Consider the following 19,023-nt stretch of genomic DNA (forward strand, 5'->3'; position numbering starts at 1 on the left):
CTCCTTCTTCTTTTTTGTTTTTGCTGCACGCAGTTCTTGAAGCTCCATAAGAACGGCATTGATCGAATCCTGCATCTCGGTCATGTTCAATTCCACCGCCTCGAATCTGGCCCTCGTGGCTGCCATTGCTTGAGGTTGAACAGAAGCGCAGATAATTGAAAATCGTAACTGTCTCTGATGCCAAATGTTGGGTACGAACTAGTCGAACATAATCGTTTGAAACACCAAGAACAAGGAACGAGACGAATTTCAGCAAAACTCTTGCCGAGACTCTTTTATATTGATAGTTTATTTGATAGATCCCCTTTCTCAAAATGACGATTACACATACTTAAAAGCAAAGAAACTAACTTAAGCCACTAACCCTCTATTCTATAACTGCTACTCAAATAATATTAAATAACAAAGTCTAAAATAACTAAAGCATAACAACTCTTGCATCCACTTCCCACGTTGCCCACTTCATCCACCTACTTGTTACTGCTGTAACTTCCAAGTTGGTCTGATGGTGTGTGAGCTACGACGCACCACTGGTGGCTCAGCTAAACCAGGCTCATCAGTCACTTAGGCTCCGTTTGTTGCATTATGCACGTTCCATCCATTACAGCTGGAATTATTACCAAAATCATATAATCTATAGTAGTAGTTGGCAATATTTCAATTAGTGGAAGATTATTGATTTGTTCTCACCTAAGTTTGACTTTCTCAGCATGATCATGTTCCAAAAGTAGGACAATAGAAACAATTTTTTAATCTACAATATTCTTTATAAGTCGGTAGTATATCACCAATTATTGAATTAACGTAGCATTGTAGAAAGAAAGAGGAGTTAGTGAGAAATGGTGAACAAAATGGATGTAGGAGTATCGAAAATCCGAAACAAATCCCAGTACTCTGTCGTCGCTCTCTTCCTCATATCTTTAGCCGTCACCGCCCCTCTTCTTCTAACCGGCGAAAACGGGAGCATTCTCCGTGAGCAGGAATCCCCGAAAGTCGGTCCTCCACCACCACCATCGGCGGGGAGATTAAGTACGAGAATGGTGGTGATATTAATGAAACTGCGTCGAGCTGCGATTTCATTTCAGGGAAATGGATTTATGACGAGGAGGCGCATGCATCGTACAACGATGGACGATGCTCTTTCATGATGGGGGACTATGCTTGTGAGAAGTTTGGTAGAAAAGATTTGAGATACCGGAATTGGAGATGGCTGCCTCATCGTTGCAATCTTCCGTGGTCAGAAATATCTTTACTAGCATCCCAATAATTTGGTTTCTAGCATGAGATTTATGCAATATTATTTTGTGAGTTAATGAAGAGACAGTAAACTAAGAGAGGGGAAAAAGTAAAGATAATGCTATTTTCATTTTAAAAAATATTTCATTTTTAATAGGACACTGTAACTATTAATCTTTTTGCCAAGACAATTGATAAAAGTAAGTTGTATATGTTTCTTTAACATTTCACCACAATTTCATTGTTTTGGGATGATAATGATAGGTTCAATGGTATGGCATTTTTGGAGAAAATATGCGGGAAAAGGCTTGTCTTTGTAGGAGATTCATTAAATAGGAATCAATGGATCTCGATGCTTTGCTTAATCGAGTCTTCACTCAATCAATCTTTGCTACAATCAGTTGTTAGAAGAGACAATTTGTTTGTCGTTGAGGCTATAGTAAGTTCTCTTTAATCTCACTTTGTAAATATTTGTGTAAACTCTCTTCTCACCATAAACTTTAAGAAAAAGTTACTTATATTCTTGTATACAAAAATTACTTTATTAAAATCTAGTATTCCTATAATTAATGTTATTTTGTTATAAATGATTATTGCTAAAACTAAGATTTGTTATTTTTATGATTAAAAGTTATTTTCTTTAAAATTATGGTGCGGTCTTCAAAAATAATGACAATTTATTTTTATTATGATTGAAAATGATAATTACAAAAGAGAGAGTATTTTTTACTAAAAGTTGTTTTCAAAGTATTCACACATCTAATTTTTGTGTTTGTGCTTTCCCATCAAAATAAGCATTGGTTTTTATCTAATCCACTGCTAAAAGTTTGCAACCAAAATTAAGGAAATATATATGGTCCATCCTTGTCGGATTGGGCCATGTTTGATATAATAAAAAATATCATGTTAGACCATCTCTACTTCGAATTCATGTTTTAGACTTTCATGGACTTATCGGTATGATAGAGAGTGTGTGCATGAGCTATCTTGATTCACATGTGTGATTGAAGGAATACAACGCAACAATCGAGTTTTATTGATCTCCACTACTGCTCGAGTCCAATTATGATCATCCATTTGCACACAAAGTAGGTGATCGTGTTGTTAGGATAACATCAATTGAAAAGCAAGCCAGACATACTTGTATTTGATTCGTATATGTGGTGGATCATGCCAAGCATGACAATCTTGTAAGTCAACAGTAAAAAAAAATAAAAAAAATCTTGTAAGTCATCTTTTTTTTTTTCTGTAGCTTAACTACAGAAATTCATGAATTTATATCCAACTAACGGTTTTTACATTGGTTAACTAACTCAAAGCTCATTCATTATATATACTCCATCTGTTCCTCCATTATGTGTCCTAATTTTCCATTTTCGATAGTAAATCCCACATTTTACTAGCTCATATTCACTTACATTTATTATAAACCTAATATATAAAAGTATGATCTATATTTTACTAATTTTTTTCAACTCACTTTCTCCTCCATCTATATCATTATTCTCTTTCTTACTTTACTTGTTCTCCCTTATATTATTCTCTCTCAAACATTATTTGTTCTCCACTTTAAATATTTATTAGTATTTCTTTCAAAATATGTTAAAAAAGAAATGTTTAATTTCTAATGAGATAAACGGAGTATTGTATTTCTTAAACTCATGCCAAATAAAAAATGGAACACATACCGGGAAATAGTATTTTATTACGAGCTCACTAAAATTTTGCTACTTTCTTTTCTTTTAACACTTTTTGTTTTCATGGAAAAAATTTTGTGCTACTTTCTTTTCTTTTAACACTTTTTGTTTTCATGGAACATTTTTTTCCACCAACTAACTACTTATCTACCTAACATTTTATCAAAATCACACAATCCTCATTATTGCAAACTCTTGTTGTTTGTCTACGTATGCGAGTAAATGACAAAAATTGTCAACAAACATCTTTCAGTCATTCTCTCTGTTCACAAGATAATGTCCACATTTACAATTTCGGTCCATCCACAAAATAATGTCCATATATGTTTTTTTTGTTTTTGGTAGGTGGACCCTACTTTCCACCTACTCATTATACTCACATTCTATTATAAAATCAATATATAAAAGTGGGACATACATTTCACTAATTTTTTCAACCAACTTTTCCTCGTCAAAGTGGGATTTTAAATCATGGATAGATGGAGTAGTATATAGTATAGGAGTATTATATTTTACTTAATTTCAATATAAACTCAGGTGGGGATCGTTTGAGAGCTCCGATGCAATTTACAAGAAAGTCCAGAGTCACCTGCGGTTGTATGAAATGGCTCTAACTAAACACATGGTCAGATTGGTTAGAGGTCAACACTAATCGAACTAAAACAAAGTTATTCTTCATGAGCCTTTCTCCTACTCATACATTGTAAGTCATCTTAATTACATTCTACTACTACCACTACTTATGTCCTTACTAAAACATAAAAAATGATATGACCCAACCTCAAACATTGGATAAATTTATGAAAAAGACTTTTCTTACTACTAATTTACTATACTAATATTGCAGTGGTGAAAGATGGGATGTACTACAACATTGCTACAACGAGACTCAGCCAATTCTGAATGAAGGATATTGGGGAGTAATGGCAGATCGCAGGATGATGCACATAGTTGAATCAACCATAGAAAAATTGGAGAAGAGAGGAGTGAGGGTGCAATACCTCAATATAACACATTTATCAGATTATACAAAAGATGCTCACCCATCTATTTATAAGCAATTTTATGGATCTCTAAGCCAAACACATTTAGCTGATCCTAAAACCTATTCAGATTGTCTACATTGGTGTTTACCTGGAGTACCTGATGTTTGGAATCAAATTCTTTATTCTTACATTATGAATTCATAATCAAATGTAAGGCCACTATTGAAATTTTTTTTTGATTATATTCAAAGCAAGTTTCCTTGTCTTAGCAGTTGTCAAATGTACAAACATGAGAGTTTTGGAGGATTTGTCAATTGTTTCCAATTTTTGTAGTTAAGTTTCACCATGTGCAGTTTTGGAAAGGAAATGGGCTAGAATTAGATCAATACGAATTGGGTTTTTACATGACTATAGTAGAATACTAAATGCATAACCAGGCTGTCATACAAATACCACCAGAACGACTAACACATTTAGGGATGGAATTCTATGAACAATTTTTGTTCATAGGATTCCATCCCTAGAGGAGTTATCTACCCTACCGAACAATCGCTAACAGGTATATACCAATGGTGTCGTTCACATCCACGTAGAAACTTGAACTAGTGTTGTCTCCTTCCATCGCAAAACCATCTCGTGATCCCTCACACCTTCGATCTTAACACTATACGGATTTTCCCCTCGGACCATCTCCTCAGCTTCAGTTAAGCTCTCCAACCTAAGCTTCCTTCCTTCCAATCGAGTTTCCTTCTGAAAATTGCAACTTTTCCTCGTCTCCTCCCAGTCCCGGAGCCACGCAACCAGACACATCAAAGGCCCCAAAAACAGACTCTCCATGGCAGCCCTTGCCTCCGAAATATAAACCGGGAGATTCCTCTCAAGCGACTCAAACACGGCTTGGTAATGTCTTTGTAGAAAATCAAAATATGAGGCATAACCATCACAATTCTCCATAGCCTCTCCATCTCCAAGTACCACAATGCCCCCATAGCCTTCCACCATACCCTTGGCTTCGTTTAGAAATCCTTCGACGCTCGCTCTAGGCCGTCTCCTCCCCATGTGTGGAAGCCCTACCATGCAGTTGAAAACCACCCATTCCCTTCCTTGCATTCTCATCATCTCAATACCAATTTCTTCAATGGACTTTTCTTCAACTTGGAGCTTAACCCCACATTGTTTGGCTTGTGATAGAAGCATTTTCTTGGTGTCCTCAAATTTCCAAAAGGAATAAGTGCATTCCTCTTTAGTCCTTAGTGAGGTAAGCCTCAGGGCCTTCCCTTTCCGGCCCAACGCCTCCATCAACGGAGGCCATTGAATCCCCTCTCCAACATCAAAGTCCACAACCCTAACCACCCCTGCATCATCAGGGATGGAGTCAAGAATAGCCGTGTTTGCAGTGAAATGTGCCACCCTTCCATCCGGGAGGCTCTGATACATCACTCTGAATGCGGCTATCAGGTTCTTGGCTGCCTCATCCCTCATGTACCCCCCATGGCCTTCACTCAACCCGAACAAGTTGTATGCAACGCGTTCCATTGTGTTCCCAACAGGGCTGCTCTTGTCGTTGATTGCCCCCACAACCACCTCGCCTAGCTCCTCCTCCCCATTCTCCACGGCCTCCCCATACGCCCTCAACAGATGGATCAAAGATGTGTCATCTTCTTCATTTATCCATTCACATATGCTCTCAATTTCACCTCTTGAAATTGTCTCCAATCCTTCCATCTCCAAACATGCTTGCAATTCGTTGCACGTTTCTTTCGTTTCATAATAGTACTCGTTTTCAACCACAGCTTCGCGGATGCATGAGTCTGAAGACATCACAGAGGAGTCTTCAGGTGAGGTGATGAATGAACATGAAAAATCCCAACCATCAACCACAAAAAGATCCATTTCTTGATCATCATACAACACTTTTGTATCAAATGGTGAGCATGTCAGGTTGTAGCTTGGCATCATCATTTCTTGAATCTTGGTGGCTCTTTACAAAGAGAGAAGGAGATATTTGAGGTGTGGTGGTAGGCATGATCAATCATTTATTTATGCACATATATATATATAGAAATATATGTGTAGGTATCAAGTAGGAGAAAGATGGTGACACAAAAAAAATAAATTTTGAGGAGAGACTACTCCGTTGGTCATATGTTACAAAGGAATTTATTAAGGTAAAGTTCCCGGTGAAGTCTTCTTTCTTTCTTGAATTATTCTTGGATGTTTACTTTCTATATTTAGTTTTTTTCTTTTTTATTACTTTATTACTTTCAAGTTTATTCCCTTCCATTACACTATCAACTTTTTACCATTGGCTAGATTAGCGGTTCATAATACAGTTAAATCACATGTAGACATGAAAATGATCAGAAATGCCTACCATTATTATATCTGTTGCAATTAGTAGTCAATCAGATAAGACAGGATTAGAGCAATTTATTCTGGTTTTATGTTGCTTACAAATAGTTTCGGAAATTTTATAACTAACAGGGAATTATGTAACGATGAATTTTGAATGGACTGACCAGAGGACCAGACCATCTCTGTTTCAAGGAAGATGACTCTTTTCTTGGGTGGCACGGGATTTTATGCGGCTTTATTTTGCGTGTTAAATGAATAGAGTAAAGTAAGAGAAAGAGAATAAAGTAGAGATAAAAGGTGTTTCTAATTTTAGTATTGAGTCATCTTGATTGGGACAAACTAAAAATGAAAGTGAGTCATCTTCAATGGGACGGAGGGAGTAATATAGTAATATACTGAAACATATTTTTTAGGCCAATAATTAATATAGGAGTATTGAATAATTAAAAGATGTGATATGGTTCTTTTAGTGATTACTTTGAAATTTAATCTGAGTAAAATAATGTAGATAAACTACAATTTTATTCGTTCTTATCAATAGCCCTTCAATTAATATGCTAATCTCTCGGAATTTAAAATTAAAACGATGATTTTGGTGATGAGCTGTCGCATCTTTTACAAGGTTGTGATTTACATGTATATATTAATTCTTGCATGAAACTATATATAAAAAAATTGATCAAACTTGAGCCATAGTGAAACTAATCAGTACATCTAAATCAGACTTTCGCAATCTATTCTAATTGACAAGAAACGACAGATATTAATTCCTTTTCCTCATTATAGTAGTAACTGCTAAATTGGATCTAATCGGAACTTGAGTATTTAAGAATTCTGATATAGTTTTAATATTTATTAATTTTACATTAATATATAATGTAGTACTCCATCTATTTTATCAAGCAAATTCTGAATTTGATTGCTAATGGATAAAAAGGGGGTTTAATAATTAATTTTCACATAATTCAGCCATCCGTTGTCCCATTCTTAAGCTACTATGCCAAATGTTACTCTATAAGATGAGATATGAAATACAGCCTTTAATTTGTCGTTGGTTTTAGTTTACTTTGTTGGATAAATGAATATGCAAATCTTGATTCATTAATTCATCCTCCATTATCTACAATTTTTCGATCTTCATTTATATTTGTAAGTGATGCTGATCTTCTTCTTGTGTTTAATCCCCAAAAAAATAATACCCCTTTTCTCATAACCAAAGTATCTCATTCATTTTGGAACAAGTATTAAGTAAGAATTGATTAAAGAATATATTTAATTGCACAATTGGAAGCCTGTTATTTTCGAAATTTGAACGAGACATTCTATATAAAATACTTATAAAAGGATAAAGTGAGTTTCATTATATTTATATCAATTGATAAATAGCACTTATAGGACATGTATAAATGTATAATTGTATATACTGTTGATTTCGTTCAATAAAAATACAATAATAAAACAAACCCAACATTCCAAAAACTGGCTTTTCAATGGAATTGCATTAATTTTCAACGAAAATTAAAAACCTTCATTAATAAGACAAAACACTCACACACACATACGTGTTGGGCTCAATATTTCTATAGTATTACGCGTGTCAGTCGAAGAATAAGATGAAGTCGTAGTTTTCATGAAATAGAATATATATTAAACATTAAGGCTTATGATTGAAGACATGTTTAAATTAATGTCCATGAAATTGAGATTGAAAGTGATCATTAAAATTAATTCTCTTTTTGTGACAACTACAAAATGCCGCCTCAAAAACAGCAACACATGATAAATAAGGCTTAATTAGTTATACATAATTTAATCTTGAAAAAAGTATATTATTTCAAAGAAATTTTGGATGAAGAAAAAAAATTGAAGAGCTTATTTTTGTTGGATTGGAGGGATAACCACTTTTACAATTATATTAGTGAGGGGGAAGCAGGCTCGTAATTTCAGAGAAAAAAAAACAATGATATCGATCGATATCTACTGTAACAATAAATAATAAAATATTTTATAATGTTTGTTTTACACTGAAAAAGAATGAAAGAGAAAAATCGACGCAAAGAAGGTCAATCATCTAATCTTCAATGTTTTCGAATATAATATATCTGAATAAACCCCACCATATCCGTTGAAATCTTTCCTGGAATATATTTGCCGACTCTCTATATGACAGAATATAAATGAAAATGAAGGTAATTAATTTATTTTATAAAAATTAATTATGCTTATGTACGTTCAATTTGCCAAGAAATTAGATGCCTAAATTGGGATTTTCTGGCAATTATTGATTCCCCTCTCAAGTCTTTTAACCGTTTTATGACTTTGATGCTCATACATAATTCCTTAATAACTTTGATCCTCGAATACCCTGCATTCTTATTTACCTTTTTGAACATTTTTTAATACAAAAGAAATCTTGAGACGAAATTGACAAGCAACAGAAATAGTTCAGTATAGAACAACAAATACTAATAAAATCAATGAATCTTTGTGAATAGAATCATTTTGCCCAATTCTTCAGGGTAAGATCAAACACAAACATATACTACCTTTTACCATGAGTAAGTTGTAGAAACTAGTGTCGTAAATAGTAATAGTTTTGATTAAATCACACAAATACATTTAGGATCAAATCACACTATTTGTTCACCTATTGCTAAACCTTCTAGTCATTGATCATACAAATTTTATGTGACAGATTTTCTAATTCGCTGAATTGCATTTGGTTGTTTCTGATTGATTACAGGAGCCACATAAAAGTAGAATAAATTTCCTTCACCACACCGGATTGAAAATCAAATTGCAGTTTCTCATATGCGCAAAATTATTTATCTGCTACACAAGATAAGAAGATCAATTCAGCAGTATATTATATATCATCAAAAATAAGCAGCAACAATATGGCAAAAAGCATAACTTTATTATCATTAAGAATAATGACAAGGCCACAAAAACATGATAAGCAACGTTTTTCATAATTAGATGAAAAGAATTTCATCATCCACATTTTGAAGAGCAGGACTTGTTCCATTAAGAAACTCAAACAAAGCAATGAACTGAGAAACAAAGCTTAGCCGCACACAGAAAAGGCTCGCCCGATCATCCCCTGAGTCCACGTTGCCGTTTCTTTTAACTGATCATCACCAGACACAAGGCACTCTCCTAGCAATTCAGTGCAGAAAGCACTATCTTTGATCATCATCTTCAAGTTTGAACCCAGTGCATCAGCCAGGTCACCAAGAACAGCCACTGCTGCCTTAGTAACACTCTCATCTCTGAAGTACAGAACAAACCACATCAGATTATATAAGAAAGAATATTCAAAAACATATAAAAAACCATTGATTGATTATTAGTCTTATTATTATTATTATACCTCTGCTGGTCTTTTGCAACCAGTTCTATGAACTGCAGAAGATGAGGAGCATGAGGAAGCATCAGCTCAGCTTTGGCATTCTTGAATCCCTGAAGAATGCCTGAATAAGCCTCGAAAATACTGCGCCTGAGCTGGTTGCCGTAGTCGACCATATCCTCATCATTGGTGTCAATCCGAGCACAGAGTTCTGAGGCTCCTTGCATCATTGGCACCGCATAGGTTACGTATTTTTCAAAGTGTTCGCCAATTGCAAGAGCAATGTCCCCGAAGCATGAGAATATGGGAGGTTTAACCGACCGGTCAAGTTCACTACTGGAAAGATCTTTGAGAAGATGCGTCATGATCCCATCACAATATGGCAAGATCTTGCCATCCAATGCACGGCATATGTCACCAACAACCCCGACCGAAATGGCACAAACTTGATATTCCTCGAAGTTCTGCAAACCCATCTCTAAAACCTTGTAGAATTCTTGCATGTACTTTTCAAAATCTGGCCCAGTTGCATATGCCAGTGCCCCAATGGCAAGCATAGCTTCTTCATGCACAGTAGAGCTACGGCAAGCAAACACGTTGAGGAAAAGCACCATGATCTGGTCTGCTGCTTGAAGTATTATGGGTTTAGTGTCGTCAGCACTGCTTAGTTTTTGAATGATGACCTGAAATACACCACAAAGAGAGGCTTGCAAGTCCCCTTGCTTTTCCCTGTCATCAGATGACACAATTTGTAGATTGATAGTCTGTTCCAACTTTGACATGATAGCAGGGAGAAGTCTGTAGATTATCTGGGATGTTTCAGGGAGATTTGAGCACCTAACAACCTGGTTCAGGGCTTCATATGCCGAAGACCTAAGCTTAGAGTCACTGCTATCTGTACGTTCAGCTGTGGCAATCAAGGTGCTAAAGATATCAGGAAGAAAAGGAGTCATCAGCGAAGAGGTCGACCCAGCATCCTCATATCCTAGAGCAAGAAAATAAATAGCTCCACAAACCTTCTCTGCGATATGTGGAGCATCTTTCAAACCCTCCAACAAAACAACCAAAATTCTTTGGAAGTTAGAAGGAGTAACAACAGAGAAACCAGATGCTGGCAGGTGCATCAGCTCAAATATACGACTAAGAGTCCATGCAGTTGTGTCTTTAACGTGACTGTTTTCATCTTTCATTGCATTGAGCATGAAATCAAGACCAGCATTCACCATAGGTAACAACTTCTCCATGCTAGGGCCATCAAGAATAGATCCAAACGCAAATGTGGCTGCTTCCCTAGACCGCCAATCACTCATTGAAATGTTAGCCTCTACAAAAGGCATTACACGTGGGACAACTAAATCCCCAACAACCTTAGCAACAAGACCAAGACAGGTGCCGCCAGCCATGGCCAGATTCCAAATCCCATCTTCTTGGTCTTGGTCCTCATCCTGTTTGAGCAGAGTTTCTAGCAGCATAGGAACTAATGTCGACAGTGCCTTCTGAATAAACTGAGAGTGTGGAGGATTAGAATTTCCACTCTCCGGCAGCTCATTATCTTGAATGTCCAATTCTTCATCACAAATAGAGCTCCAGAACTCTAATGCTTGAAGGGCAACAGCTTCCTCATCTGCTTTGACTGCATTCGACGTAAGCTCAAAGATCTTCTGCATATAAGGTTCAAGGATCTCATAATATGTTGATGCAATGGAAACGAGACATTCAAAAGCAGCCTTTCTGATCTCTATCTCATTTGCCAATGCAGCATCACATATCACTTTCATTATATAGTTTCTCTCCATCTCATTACCAAAGTTCGTCCGAGCAAAATCGAGGGCATTATACAATGCTCTAGTTGCTGCCAGCCGAACATCAGAGTTTTGTTCAGAGACATTCATTCCTTGAATAACAGCTGTTAGAACAGCATTTACTTCCTCTTGCACAAGATCTTCATCAGAAATCTCCTCACATATGTAACCAAGTGCCTCCAAGGTTGCTTGCTTCAGCAATACAGGCGTATCTGGTTGAGTCATATTGGAAAGCAACAATCCAACAAGCTCCGGCCATTCCTTTTTTGGCACTTCGATTGAAGCTATCTTAGCAACCACTTGGGCAGCAGTATGACTAGCCTCCCTAACAGATGATCCCAAAGTGTTCAAAAGAGAGTTTTTGATCTGGGACTTGAAGGAAATGTCAATTGCCACCCACTGTTGGACGAGGTTGCCTTTGGTTACTGCTTCTTTAGCATCCAACGAGTTCTTGAGTACAATACCAGCAAGTCTTCGGGATTCAGTTGGCTTTCCATCACTAGAGAGTTCAACCGATAAAGACAGCAGAAAACCAGGTAAATTCTGTTCACGAAACTGACCAAGAGCGGTCTCCGCCTCATTTCTTATTTTTGCATCCGGAGATTGAGCAGCCAATAGATATTGGGTAATCTCCAACGCCATTTTTCTGCACAAATAAGCTACAAGGTTAAGGAAAATAAATCACAATGTTCATATAAATAAGAGCGAAACCATGAAAGCTCTGAAAATAAATAAAAACTGAACACGAACTGCAAACACATTCACACAGAGAAGGCTATGCAACAAACCTCAACATATGAAAGATAAAAAAAATATGTTTCACATATGAAGGTTATACAATCAAACTCGACACAGTAAATAGATCGACTCAAAGAGAGATCAATGCGAAGAGTCAAACTGTAAACAACTTCAAAAGCTTTCATATAAAAACAAAGGTGAAATCCGAGTCATACTCAGTCCTGACCTAAGTTTAAATCCTAACACACCGATAAGCAAATCGATCAAATATCTTATAGACAAATCTAAAGCTTGATTGATTTCATTCTCAATAAACAAAGCATATACTAACATAATTTGTATATTAACTGAAAAAATGATCGAGGCCTATACAACAATCTCACGAAAACAGAAATAAACAAAAACCGAAGCGAGATACTAAATGCGTAGATACGCAGAAAATTAAACCAAATCAACTCCAAATATCAACAGATCTGAATTGAATAAACACAAAATGAAGGGAGAATACCTCAATCAAACAGCAAATTGAATATCAGTTCGATTTCAGATCAAACAGCTACACTGATTCTTTTAACGCTTCTTCGATACAAATTACAGATCAGATTATCTCCTCTGGGTATGAATTAAAGTAATTCTATAACTACTACGAATCAGATTTTGCAAGCAAAAATTTGGCGTTTGAAAAATGAAATGCGTGTAGAGAGAGAAAGGGAGAGAAATTCGAATAGAGAGAAGAAGCGGGACGGGAAGTTTGAGGAATAAAATGAAAAAATAAATAGACGGGTAACGGCACAAAATCTGCCCGAGCTGCCCGAGACACCGACACCGCAAAACCCTAGATTTTGATCTCAGCTTTTTCCTTTAAAGTTGCAAATAAAAACATTTGGGCCGAGTCCAAAATGTAATGTATTGTGGGCCATAATTTTTACCATAAGCTTTCCTTTGATAATAATGGTGTTTCCTAATTAATTATGTGGTCATATAAGCTGTACTTGATCATCAATTTCTTATAATATTTTTAGCTTTTTGTTTAAATATTCACCACTCAATAATTCAGGAATAAAATAAAGTAAATATTGGGGTCCTTGAAAAATATGTGCATGTATAAAAGTATGTTTTTTTTATATTTGAATAACACTAATATATCTTTTTGGTAAACATTAAATTGGATAATTAATTTATCTTGAAGATAATAATAATTAAATAAAATATATTTTGAAGAGATTGGATTGACTGTACGAATTACGAAATAGTTGGGATTCAGGATATATGATTTCTCTCTAAATTATCATCAATTTAAAGAAATGTTTTAGTAAACTTAAATTAGACTAGAATATTACTAATTGGGCCAAATATTTCAACGGTGGGCCTTTTTTAGTCTAATATATTTTTGGATAGTATATATTCGAAGGATCCGAGACGTGATATTTTGGATGGTTTTCCTTTTTTTAAATTTTATTTTGGAGAAATTATTTTTTAAATCATACTGTCTAATTAATTTTTGTTGATTTATTATAGATTTCAAACCTTAGGAATGAAATTATAAATTCACATTAACAATTGTCATACCGTACCGAAAAGAGCGGTATATACAAAATATCATATTGATACCGTCACCTTAACGTTATTGCGGTATACCGCACTTTTACTGTATACCGAAGTACAGTACCGTATACCGTAATATCGTTATGCAAAAAAATATATTTTGTACATAAAATATTTAAAAGTAGGATTTTCGGAGATTTTTCTTTTTAATTCTAATATATATATAAATATATTAAATAAAATATAATATTTATATAATATTTCTACATATATCGATTTTTTGGTATGCACCTAGGATATGGTATACCGCGGTATACTGAATCTATGGTATATACCGAATATTCGATATACCACGGTATAGAAAAATTGATACCGTTACTGTACGAAAAATTGTGGTATACCGAAAAACCGATATTTTCAGTATTTTTTCGGTACGATAAGTGCGATATTTCAGTATTTTTCCCCACCTCTAAATGAGACTATTCTTTTCTATGAAATCAGTGAAGGCGTGGAAGCTAGATTTTTCGATGTGGAAAACCTATCTGTGTGTGAGAGTCGAAGTGGAGTTTGCAACTCTCAAACCACAATTCGAGCATTTGCAAAATTAAACATGCAAAATTAAACATTTACAATTTGTTTAAAAAATAATCAAAATTTATAATTTCAATAATATTTTTTTCTATATTTATGATAAGGATTCAAGACTCGAGAGAACTTGAGTGCATGTGTGTGTATGCCTGTATGGCTTCACCCGAGCTCAACTTCTTCCCACAACTGTTTTAGCCAACTCCTTCGGTTCACATTTGCAATTTGGTCCCTTTTGCATTCATATTCCAACAAATCTCCACCTCGGATCAGGTGAATAAGTTTGAAACATCTTCTCATACTTCCACTTTACTTCTATATTAGATTTATCAACTCGTTCAGTTTGGATGCAGTGAAAAATGGGTGGAAAATGTTAGTGGAATGTGAGTCCTACTTTTATATATTAATTTTATAATAAAATGTGAGTGGAATGAGTTAGTGGAATGTGGGGTCAATTACAAAAAATAGTAAGAATGTCAATTAATTGGGAACAGACGAAAAAAAAATTGGTGTCAATTAATGGGGGACGAAGGGAGTATTCGGATTCTGTAGTATAGTGTGTCACTACTAATTGCAACATGATTTCCAGCCAACAATTGATTCATATAGACAAAACACATATTCAGATTCAGACTTTTAGTGTCAAAATCATGCATAGTCAGAATCAGCGAATCCCAATAAGTGATCCCCATTTGTCTTTTTCTTTCTTTTTAACAATATCCCATAATAATCGGTTCCTCTTAGATATCTCAGTTCTCATAATCCACTTGAGAGCATGCCAAGTATCCATTCCTGGATCTGCCATGAATCTGCTTACTACACTTGCATAGTTTTCAAGTTATGAGACCTTGTCAAGAGCAATTGTAATTGTTTAGTTAATGTTTAATACTCCATTCTTCCACAAAAAATAGTCTTATATATGGAACACACGAGTTTTAATGAAAAATTGGTAAAGTAAGAGAGAAGAAGAAAAAACAAATAAAGTAAGAAAAATAAAGAGAAAAAAATGGGTAGAGTATGAGAGAGAAACTTTCCATTTTTTAAAAAGTTAGTGAATTGAGATCCATGTTACGAAATCTCTCGATTTTCATATCTGCGTAAGAAAGATAAAGAGAAAAAATGGGTAGAGTATGAGAGAGAAACTTTCTATTTATTAAAAAGTCAATGAATTGAGATCCATATTACGAAATCTCTCGATTTTCATATCAGCATATTCAGTGAAATGGATCCCACAATTCACTCACAATAATTTTACTACGTACTATTTTTTCTTCTTCTCTCTCTTACTTTACCTAACTTATATTAAAACTCGTGTTATTTTTAAAGTTTCTATTTTTAAGAAATGGAAAAAGTAAAAAATAGCCCGGAGGTCTGCATCATGTCGACTCTTTTAGGATTTAGGCAATTTTCATGTAGTCACATTCACAACAGCTTCTACATACTCCCTCCGTCCCAACTAAGTTGGTACAAAACTTTTAGGCACGGAGATTAAGAAATTGTGTTGAATAGATTAAATGAAAGTAAAATAAAATAGGAAAGATAAAAAAGTAGGATATATATATAGAGAGAGTAAAATAGATGATAAAATAAAGTAAGAGTGATTTGATATTTTGTTTTTTGTCAAAAAGGGAAATGACTCACTTTATTGGGACGTCCCAAAAAGGAATATGACTCAACTTAATTGGGATGGATGGAGTAATATTTATGGCCCATGTGAGCATGTGTCCAAGCCTACTATTGTAACCCACATATATAAAATATTTTGTTGGGTGAATGTGAAAATACGACATTTGGCATTTATATCAACAATACTTCAACGTAAGTCCGCAACAGATTTGGACCTAATTGGGTCGAACCCACTAATCTAGATCTGGATTCCCCCAAACTGGGTCGGACCCACTAATCTGAATGTGGGGTGGACGATAGTCCGCCCGATGCATCAGGCGTGCTATCGTCCGCCACTGTATACATGCGGACGATGCCCGATGCATCTTCCGCGCCCTAAGCATCGTCCACGGACGATGCGCCTCTCAACACGCATCGTCCGCGGTATCGTTCGCCCATTGCGGGTCACGTGGACGATGCAACGCGTTTTTTATTTTTTTGAAAATTTTATTTCTTCCAAAATCTATATATATATATATATATATATATATATATATATATATATATATAGGAAAATGATCAATACAAAACTTGATCTCAATACAAAATCCAGACCAAATCCTAACCATGAGATTTGACAATCCAATGGTCAATAATTAAACAAAAACAAGGAGGGTCATTGTAAAGCAGTTTTAGGTCATATTATAAACTTTGGGTTTGAGGTCATGTTAAGATCATTTCATGTCATCCTTACTATAATGACGTAAAAATAAACTTACAATGACCTAAAAATGACTTTTGTATGCTTGGTTCTGCATTTTTGTATTAAGAATGGTTTTGCATGGATCAAAACCCTATATATATATATATATATATATAAGCGTTATTCTCCTATTCATCCCTTAGATCATTTATTCTTCTTAATATGGGCCGTTAGATCTCATTCATCAACGGTCCAGATGATCAGCATTATTACACTATAATGGTGCATTATTAGTCGGTGTGCATTATTCAACTGAAAATCTGCATTATTACACAATAGTGGTGCATTATTAGTCGGTGCGCATTATTCAACTGAAAATCTGCATTATTAAATGACACGTGGCACCAATCTAACCGTCGGATGACAAAATCGTGGGGCTGAGATTAAAAAGAACAAAGAACAAAAGATACAAAAAGGAAATGAATACATCCCCATATATACATATATATATATATAGGGATGTATTCATTTCCTTTTCCTATATTTCCTTCTTTTTCCTTCTTAATATCAGCCATTAGATTAGAGAAATGGACGGTCAAGATCAACATTGGGTAATTAATCCCGTGTTGCATTATTTGTCCTATTTTGTGCATTATGAGGGTACAATAGTAATCTAATAATGGCTGGAAACCGCTACGAATAATGCACCACATGGTCACGAGTAATGCATAAAATTGCCTATATAATGCACAATATGTGAACTGCAATGCATACGAACAAGATGTGCTGTGTTATGATGTCTGACACACGTTTCTTGTTTCCCCTAAGGGTTTAATAAGCTTAGGGGCTAGGGTATAGTACGTAGACATGTATGTAATCTTCACATGGTAACGAGTAATGGATATAATTGACTATATAATGCACAATTTGTGAACTGCAATGCATACAAACAAGATGTGCTGTGTTATGATGTTTGACACACGTTTCTTGTTTCCCCTAAGGGTTTAATAAGCTTAGGGGCTAGGGTATAGTACGTACGCATTAATAACAAATTATAAAACGATACGAATAATTCACCAAATTGTCACGAGTAATGGATGTTATTAACTATATAATGCACAATATGTGAACTGCAATGCATACGAATAAGATGTACCATGTTATGATGTTTGACACACGTTTCTTGTTTCCCATAAGGGTTTAATAAGCTTAGGGGCTAGGGTATAGTACGTAGACATTACTAAATGCACGTATGTAATCTTCAATCCGTTGATTAACCCATATACACAATACCTCTAATAATGCATAATATACTGAGCTAATGACAATTAACAGCTACATAATGCACTACCTAAACCAAATAATGCACATACGTATATTCCAATAACAACAATTTGTTAGTAATGTCTACGTACTATACCCTAGCCCCTAAGCTTATTAAACCCTTAGGGGAAACAAGAAACGTGTGTCAAACATCATAACACAGCACATCTTGTTCGTATGCATTGCAGTTCACAAATTGTGCATTATATAGTCAATTATATCCATTACTCGTTACCATGTGAAGATTACATACATGTCTACGTACTATACCCTAGCCCCTAAGCTTATTAAACCCTTAGGGGAAACAAGAAACGTGTGTCCAAACATCATAACATGGTACATCTTATTCGTATGCATTGCAGTTCACATATTGTGCATTATATAGTCAATTATATGCATTACTCGTGACCATGTGGTGCATTATTCGCAGATACCAAAATGTGGCAGTTACTTTTCCGTCAAATGTCAATAATAACCCTGTAATGCATACAACCACCTTCTATAATGCAACACGGAACCAGTTTTATAGAATCAATCTGATCCGTTGATGCCTTAGATCTAACGCATAATATTAAGAAGGAAAAATGATCTAAGATGTGAAAAGGAGAATAACGCTCCCCTATATATATATATATATATATATATATATATATATATATATATGGTTGTGATCAAGATAGAACCATTCTTAAATGTAGAACCAATCTTAAATGTAGAACCAAGGCCAAATTTGGATTGATAATATGATTAGTGGGGTGGTTAGTGGGGTGGTTATAACCGATGCATTGTGATTATGTATGAAATTTGATCTTGACCATCCTTTTTCCTCATTCAATGGATGAAATGTAGTTCTAGGTTATACACTTTAGATTGTTTTGTATATAAGACAACCCTATATATATATATATATATATATATATATATATATATATATATATATATATATTCTACAATTCATCAACACTTCCATTTTCACTCTCCAGTATATTTCACTCTATTTTCACTTTTCTCTTTCTCTATTTTCAATTATGAATCCGGGTGAGTTCCCAAATTCGAATAGTCCCGAAGGACTGCCGATGTTCGGCGGTGGTGCATAGTG

The 19,023-nt window shown here is 35.0% G+C and overlaps 3 protein-coding genes across 3 annotated transcripts; 1 reads left to right on the forward strand and 2 right to left on the reverse strand.

The window, feature by feature from the left end:
- Positions 1-839: 839 nt before the first annotated feature.
- On the forward strand, positions 840-4,164 carry LOC121768793 (protein trichome birefringence-like 35). Its single transcript, XM_042165386.1, is given in 5 exon segments — positions 840-1,029; positions 1,086-1,236; positions 3,471-3,543; positions 3,545-3,636; positions 3,781-4,164. Coding segments are annotated over 5 exon segments (849 nt in total). The 3' UTR covers positions 4,124-4,164.
- A 334-nt stretch (positions 4,165-4,498) lies between these two features.
- Positions 4,499-5,881, reverse strand: LOC121768871 (protein NODULATION SIGNALING PATHWAY 2-like). The gene has a single exon (XM_042165504.1). It carries the CDS (start codon positions 5,879-5,881, stop codon positions 4,499-4,501), a length of 1,383 nt encoding a protein of 460 aa, XP_042021438.1.
- A 3,291-nt stretch (positions 5,882-9,172) lies between these two features.
- On the reverse strand, positions 9,173-12,895 carry LOC121746896 (importin subunit beta-1-like). Its single transcript, XM_042140854.1, has 3 exons — positions 12,672-12,895; positions 9,648-12,071; positions 9,173-9,546 (listed from the first exon to the last, which is right to left on the reverse strand). Exons 2-3 carry the CDS (start codon positions 12,065-12,067, stop codon positions 9,342-9,344), a joined length of 2,625 nt encoding a protein of 874 aa, XP_041996788.1. The 5' UTR covers positions 12,068-12,071; positions 12,672-12,895; the 3' UTR covers positions 9,173-9,341.
- Between the last annotated feature and the right edge of the window lie 6,128 nt (positions 12,896-19,023).

Source organism: Salvia splendens, chromosome 1 (assembly GCF_004379255.2).
Source record: "Salvia splendens isolate huo1 chromosome 1, SspV2, whole genome shotgun sequence".
Classification (NCBI taxonomy): Eukaryota; Viridiplantae; Streptophyta; class Magnoliopsida; order Lamiales; family Lamiaceae; genus Salvia; species Salvia splendens.

Bases quoted from the DNA above. Each gene is read 5' to 3' on its own strand.
- LOC121746896 (XM_042140854.1), bottom strand. From the start codon at position 12,067: ATGGCGTTGGAGATTACCCAATATCTATTGGCTGCTCAATCTCCGGAT. The intron at 9,547-9,647 runs GTATAATAATAA...TCTGTACTTCAG, and splicing joins GTTGCAAAAGACCAGCAGAG to AGATGAGAGTGTTACTAAGG.
- LOC121768871 (XM_042165504.1), bottom strand. From the start codon at position 5,881: ATGATGATGCCAAGCTACAACCTGACATGCTCACCATTTGATACAAAA.